General features: G+C 42.5%; 1 protein-coding gene across 1 annotated transcript in view; it reads right to left on the bottom strand.

Annotated features, from left to right (window-relative positions):
• Positions 1-4,728, bottom strand: part of LOC111870724 — a 49,140-nt gene extending 44,412 nt beyond the window's left edge. The window contains exon 1 of the mRNA XM_023863229.2: positions 4,573-4,728. Coding sequence (XP_023718997.1) covers positions 4,573-4,604 — 32 coding nt within the window. The 5' untranslated portion in view covers positions 4,605-4,728. The remainder of the gene's footprint in view (positions 1-4,572) is intronic.
• Between the last annotated feature and the right edge of the window lie 3,292 nt (positions 4,729-8,020).

Raw genomic sequence — 8,020 nt, 5'->3', positions numbered from 1 at the left:
GGCCTTCAATTTCGGTTTTCTAGACCGGAGCTGCTACTTTGACATTCAAGTAGCTTCTCAATTATCCTCATGAGACTGAGTGGACCCCGTTCCAGACCCAATACTTCTGAGAAAGTCTGGTAGCGCCGGGAATCGAACCTGGGGCTTCTGAATCTGTAGCCAGGAACTCTGACCACTAGACCACAGAGGCGGTCACTACTACTACTACTACTACTAATAATAATAATAATAATAATAATATAACCTAAAATTATGTAAAAATTAAAAATTCAATAGAATGTTCATTCTCATTTTCTTCACAAACCGTTGCAGATCGGACCCATGTTTATTTAAATGTTTCGACTTCAAAATGAGCCCAGGAGCACGTACTTAACCTATGGACATCCTGCTGCGGGACACAATGCCTCGAAAGTGTTCTGCTTTCTTGTAACATTGTGAGGAACTCATACAATAGTTGAGGTTACAACTTGCTGCAAATGGGCGTAGATGAGTGAGTATGGCTGCAGAAGGAGCAAAAATCTGTTATAATTTGCCGTTCTGACAGCATTTCAGATTTCAACAACAATCCTGTGGTTTCCTTTCTTCATCGATACAGGACATGACGAAGATCCTGAGCAAAGATATTATCTCATTTCTTGTGCTTCCTTTTGTATGTACGCATGTCCTTATGGAACGGAGCATTGAATCCTTCGCCGTGAATATGCATCATCGTTTTCCTCACCACTTTCTTCTGTGGTCATAACGAAAATCAAAGTCATGTGTTTATTTCATTCTAATTGCTAATTCAACTTCTGCTGGGGGAGGCAATATTTTGATATTCATATTCTACTCAGATTCAAAGCCATGGCCACCGCGTGTGAAGACATCATCTTCCTTAGACATTGTGTCACTTTCAATGAACCTCCCTCACCCTTTCTTTCTCTCTCTCTCTCTCTCGTCTGATCTTGGTGCAGTCCCTGAATTTCATGACAAAATAAATTTCCGAAACTCGCCCTTTCGTTAGTCCTTCAAAGAGCTCGTAGATACAAATAGAAGAAAGTAAAGTTCTAGCTACATTACCAGACAGCGCGATACGCGGATGCGTCAGAAATCGCTGTATTGTGACACTTTCAGAACCGTAACGCTACTTGCAATAACCGAACGCACACTTCGAAAACCAAGGCCAACCGAGGGAATAACAAAAGGGACAAGCATATCAAAGAAACGAAAGGCATTTCTTCATCAAATTAATGTTTCGCACCTGTGCACCATCACTCCCTCTCCAGGGTTAAATGCTGAAATGAAGATTGGTGAAAAGTCTCCAACAAAGAATTTCAACAAAATCTATGAGTGTGTCTGTGTGGGTACACGGAAAATTGTGGTTTTACGGAAAGTAGGCTTGACTATAAAGCAACATGACTGAAACCCGGAATATCCCTGAAATTGTTGCTGGAAGTCATCCATATCGAATTTCGGTGAAATCTCAAAAATGGTTCATCGGATAAGCCACTATGGGAAGGTTAATTTATGGCCCTGCGTAAACTACGCTTTGCTGTGGACCTCAGACTAGCCCCAGACATCCGGACGAACCATGCGAAACGGTTAAGATTCTGCAGAAGCGTCCCTTTTTACTGCCTAAAGATAAAAAAGGGTAAAGTTGTCCCTGTGCTTAACTCAGTAAGCACTACACAATGAAGGCGCATGGGGGAATGAATATATAGATCTACATTTTCTTCACTTCGGCACTAAATGGAAGTGGTCAGCTTCACGCCCCGGCCGCTTTATCCTCGGGGAAAAAGACTCAGGTACCCATTGGATAGGAGGTTGGGTGAACCTCAGAGCCGGTCTGGACGACGTGGGGAAAAGAAAGTTCTTGATCCTACCGGGACTCGAACTCCGACCTTTAGGTCGTCTAGCCAGTAGCCAGTAGCTAAACCGACTGAGCTACCCCGGCTCCTTTTACCGTCTAAAGACCGCCTAATAAATCAGAATAGGCCTCGCGAAGGACGACGGCATGAACTCTCCTTCTGTAAGATCAAAACACTGTGGTTCAGGAATGGTCTCAGAGATACCTCACCAGAAAGCTGATGTACAATTATTCCATGGTCACAGATCACTCCTCAGGCAGGACTGCTGCAAGTGTGAAGAAATACAGACTACAGAAATTTTTGGAAGCAAATGTTTAACCATTACACTTACGGTCTTCCTTGCTTGTATACTGCACACTTTGATATGCAGGTACCTTCATATGAAGACGCAGGAAACAGGTTTCTCCAAAATCATGGTACTGGTAGAAACTCAAATCCTGTCATTTGCGTGGCGACGAAATGGGGTGTGGGTCGAAGGGGCGGAAACATACATACCTGTTGTGCAGGGGGTTTCAACTGGGAAAGAGAAGTGGAAACATGCGCAGACGTCATCTGCGTATATACCTACTGCCATCTCTATTAGATTAGGGTAACTAGATAGTCTAGATGAAATTACTGGGCATCATCGGTGTGGGTTTCGACGCTACAGATCAACTACAGATCAGATCTTTTGCATTCGTCAGATATTGGAGAAAAAATGGGAGTACGATGAGACAGTACATCAGCTATTCATAGACTTCAAGAAAGCCTATGATTCAGTTAGGAGGGAAGTATTGTACAATATTGTGATAGAGTTTGGGATACCCATGAAACTAGTTAGGTTGATTAAAATGTGTTTAAACGAAACGTATAGTAAAATCCGCGTAGGTAAACATTTGTCTCACAAATTTCCTATACAGAATGGTCTAAAAGAGGAGATGCTTTATTGCCACTCCTTTTCAACTTTGATTTAGAATATGCCATTACGAAGGTCCAAGAAAACCAGGTGGGACTGAAACTAAACGGGACACATCAGCTGTTGGCCTATGCCGATCAGAATCTACAGGGTGATAATGTAGATACCATAAAGAAAAACACACAAACTTTAAAGGATACAAGTAAAGAGTTTGGTCTAGAAGTAAACACAGAGAAAACTAAGTATACGTCGCTGTCTCGTCACCAAAATGAAGAGCAAAGTCATGACATAAAGATAGGAAACACATGTTTTGAAAATGTGGCACAGTTAAGATATTTGGGAACGACTATAACAAATCAAAACCTGATTCAGGAGGAAATTAAGAGGAGAATGAATTCGGGTAATGCTTGCTACCATTCATAACAAAACCTTTTGTCTTCTCATTTGCTGTCCAAAAACATAAAAATTAGAACATCCCCGTACAAAACTATAATTTTTCCTGTGGTTCTGTATGGGTGTAAAACTTGGTCTCTGACATTAAGGGGGGAATATAGACTGAGGGTGTTTGAGAACAGGATGTTGAGGAAAATATTTGGACTGAAGAGAGATGAAGTGACAGAGGGTTGGAGAAAACTGCACAATGAGGAGCTTCTTAACTTATACTCTTCTCCAAGCATAATTAGAATGATCGAGTCAAGGACGATGAGGTGGGAATGGCATGTAGTACGAATGGGGCAGACGAGGAATGCGTATTTAAGGGAAAGCCAGAAGGAAGGAGACCACTGGGAATACCAAGGCGTAGGTGGGTGGACAACATTAATATGGATCTTAGAGAAATAGGATGGGATGGATTGGAATGATCTGGCTCAGGATAGGGACCAGTGGAGGGCTCTTGCGAACACAGTAATGAACCTATGGGTTCCATAAAATTCTGGGAAATGCTTGAGTAGCTGCAAAATTGGCGGCTCCTCCAGAAGGGCTCAGCTCCATGAGTAAGTAACTAGATAGTCTGGAACCAAACTGAATAAATCACAGGGCCCCCACAGCAACCTATCAGAAACGCATTTGTCTTAACCAATCACGCTACTATGTATAGCATCAGTTCGGAAAGTATTGGCCACTAGAGTACTTGTGTAGTGCACAACTGAACACAAAGCAAATGTGTATTGGCTCAGGTAGTAGTTGCTGATCCATTCTGCTACTACGCCTTAAATGGTTCCTCACAATTCTCTTGTATTATACGTAATTATATCTACCAAACTACATAACGTCACATCCCAGTAGACTGTGACAGTCACCGTCGTGAGAAACTCAAATCTGAGAACATTTTAAACGCTAGCAGGGCTCGTCTGAAAGTCTTTACAGATTAACGAAGTCGTCTTGTTTTGAGGCTCCACTTCTGGCGTCTCGTAACAGAAACGTGACGTTACAGAACTGTAAAATGAACAAACAAAATCCATGATTTCAAATCCTCAAGCGAACTATACCGACCGAGCGACCGCCGCTTGCCGGCGAAATTAGTGCCAACTTTAAAGGATAGAGGGCGTCGCGTGTTCAGCCCAACGAATCCCCACGGCCATTAATTTCGGTTTTCTAGACCGAAGCCGGTATTTCCATTCAAGTAGCCCCTCAGTTATCCTCACGAGGCTGAGTGGACCCCGTTCCAGACCCACTACTCAGAAAATGTAATAGCGCCGGGAAACGAACCCGGACCTCTGGAGCTGTAGCCAGGAACTCTGACCACTAGACAACAGAGGCGGTCGAACTGTAAAATCATTTATTATAATTGAAATGAAAACATGGTGAGGATACGAGAACAGAACTACTCACGTCAGAATGAGTGTAAATTCGAATCTGCCCATGATGAGCCTCACAAGTAGAGATGTCTCTAGCTTCTAGACAAAATGCAGGGAACGTTCATCTTCTGATAGCGCACACAATGCACAATGAACTGGATCTTCAATCCGCCTCACTGAAAGTGTATGAGTAGCTCTCTTATCAGTTACCACTTCCTTTGCACAGTATGCAGCAGCAATTTCCTTATCCAGTCTCTCTCAGACGCAACAGCAAATAATTTTGCTGTCTTCCTCTCACTAGGATGACCAATGCCAGCGTAGGAGGATAGGCTCGACAGAAATTCAACTCTTGTAATACAGAAGCCCGGTCACGGTAGCCTGGCGGTCTAAGGCATTTACTGTCTTCGCTCCCTCGGAAGCTGGGATCGTGGGTTCGGATCCCACACAAGGCACGGATGTTTGGTATGAGTATATGTTTCTCTATGTTTGTGTTGTCCTGTGTTTAGGTAGAGGTCTTGCGAAGAGATGACCACTGGACCAAGGAGTTCTACCGTCTGTAAAACGATCAAAATGAAAAAACGACAACCTCGTCACGGTAGTAGGTTACAAGAGAAACGGATTAAGTAAGTAAAACAAAAGATTTCATTAGGTTCACATTCGCCTATAAACACGAACCTACCGAGCTCTTCGCACTTCAGATGTAGAACATTGCATCGGAGTAAGTAAAAGTAAAAGTAAAGTTATCCCTGTAACAGGCCATGGAGGCCCATAGGGTTATGAGACGTTGAGGGTCCCACATTTTCTAGACACTCGGCTCAAAGATGGCAGTAAGGTTGTCAGCCTTACGCACCGGCCGCCTTTTACCCCCCAGGAAGATTCCTGGTACTCATTTCTGTTAGAGGCTGAGTCAACCCCAGGGCCATAGTGCGGCCGGAAGGATTAGGTCAATTGAAAAAATCCAATGACCTCATCGGGACTTGAACCCGTGACCTCCCTGTTTGTAGCATAGTGCCTCAACCAACTACGCTACCGCGTACCCCCACTGCATCGGAGTACCTTATAAAAGTTTAGTTAACATTTGCGAGTAAATAATCCACGCATCTTATAAATCATGCGTGTTTCATATTCACTGCTTCCAAAACCAATTAATTCTATAAGGTCTCCTTTTGAGCTGTTTATGGTCTTTCTTTCCAAAATTTTCATTGCATGAAAGAAACATATATCGTAATTCATACCTCGGGCATAACGAAATCATTTTGATGTTCATTTTTAACGAATTTGATTTAAATTGGTGGACGATCCATCGAAATCAACAAGGGGGAGAAAGTCTAACGTGGAGGTCATATCCGTCTGTGGCCTAGTATGAACTCTTACTGTCACTAAACAATGTCAGGTAATTCCGATTTTCATTGCTACTGACCCACTAAAAGTCAACTTCACTCAACGGCATAATTGAATAAACAGACCTCAAGTGATCTTAACAAACTGCAAAAATGCCGTCGGGAATGTTGTTTACAACTACACCACAACTATTTACTTCACCGCAATGCAAATTCAAAACCTCTGACCATACTTAACTGACAACCTCATTCACTGCACTGGCTTATAATTGAGGGCAGGCAGGTTGACAAGCAACTTACTAGGCCTAACAACAATTGCACCCTTCCGAGTGATCACTGTTTACGTAGATAGCAGATATTCGAGTAAGTGAACTATCGTGTTTTCACTAGAATTGACAGCTGAGAGGTGCACCAATCACATGTAGAGTGCTAGTACTTAGAGGTGACAGTCCGCCGACGCGGAGTAGGAGAAGTATTGGTAGTGGCGGGGAGAGCTCCAGCGTGCCGACAAGCGTGGCGGGGAATGCAGTACAGGCGTTCTCAAAAGGAAATAACGTCTTACCTCATTGTGTTGCATAGTAATGGTGCTTTATTCTCGTTGATGTTCACACATCCGATGTTAAGTTTTAAGTGTCGAATGGCAGACTGTTATGCACTATACACTATTATACACTTTTCACTGTTATATACATGAAGAGTTTATTTACACAGGTCTATTCTAAAGGGGCAACACCGGCAATGTCCGCATAGATATCATCTCCACATGCCTGTCCTTCCTCGTCACCACCAGATGAATCGGAGCTATCATCAGAACTGTCATCACTATCACCGCCAACATGGAAGACGAACACCCGTCATGCATCCAAAAAGCCTTCCCGTGCCATTAATTGTTGCTCAATGTTCATTACTAACAATTTCTCTTGATTGTGAATGCAACATTTTTCCACTCAATTTACTTCGTGTAGGTGGAATGGTAAAGGAGATAGAAAAAATGTACAAATATAAACAAAAAAGAAAATCAACGAATAAAAATAAACAATAAAATAAAATATTAGTACAGTAATTAGAGAATAATACACTCAAATACGACTCCAAGAGTCAAAACTTTTTTAACTTGACTGTACAAGGAAGAATCCTCTTGGGACGTCTTCTCGCACTGAATGCAGACGAATGACTAATCACAATACCCCTCAACTTTCATGAATGGACGTGCCCATCCGCTGGGCAGCTTTTCCTGGACTGTCACTTCTAAATCCATGTTAGGTGGGTCCCTGTCACCACGGCATGGCGCGTCCTCAGGTTGCGGATGGAGGAGACGCCCTCCAGTTTTGGAGGGAAGCTGCGAATATATTGAATAAGCAGTCGCGGACAGCCGACAACGGGTGGCCCTCCAGCTTGGGGGTTGGGCGTGGGGCTAACAACTCCTCACCGTAAAAAATCATTATGTTACGAAAATGAACACAAAGCCTCGGACCTGGACTGATTCCTTGGATAAACGACCTAAGCTAATGAAAATGGATATGAGATTTGGAACTTGGAATGTACGGAGTGTGTATAGGGCAGGTTCACTCAGGGCAGTGGCAGAAGAAATCTTAAAATATAAGTTAGATTTAGCGGGAGTTCAGGAGGTCAGATGGGATGGAGGTGGCATCGCACCAGCAGGAGACTATACATTTTTCTATGGAAAGGGGAATGAAAATCATGAATTAGGTACAGATTTTTTCGTACATAAGAGAATCGTATCAGCAGTTAAGAGGGTAGAATTCGTTAGTGATAGGATATCATATATAATACTAAAAGGTCGCTGGTGTGATATCATTGTTATGGATGTTCACGCCCCAACAGAAGATAAAATTGATGACATAAAGGATAGATTCTATGAAGAACTAGAACATGTATTTGATAAATTCCCGAAGTACCCTATGAAAATTTTGTTACGATATTTCAATATCAAAGTTTCAAACCAACAATTGGGAATGAGAGTTTGCATGAAATTAGTAATGATAATGGAGTTAGAATAGTAAACTTTGCCACATCAAAAAATCTTACTGTGAAAAGTTCAATGTTCCCACATCGTAACATCCATAAATTCACTTGGACATCTCCTGATGGGAAGATACACAATCAAATAGACCATATTTT

Source organism: Cryptotermes secundus, unplaced genomic scaffold, assembly GCF_002891405.2.
Source record: "Cryptotermes secundus unplaced genomic scaffold, Csec_1.0 scaffold161, whole genome shotgun sequence".
In the NCBI taxonomy this organism is placed as follows: Eukaryota; Metazoa; Arthropoda; class Insecta; order Blattodea; family Kalotermitidae; genus Cryptotermes; species Cryptotermes secundus.
The sequence above is the reverse complement of the archived record's forward strand: the minus strand, read 5'-3'. Positions and strand labels throughout refer to the sequence as shown.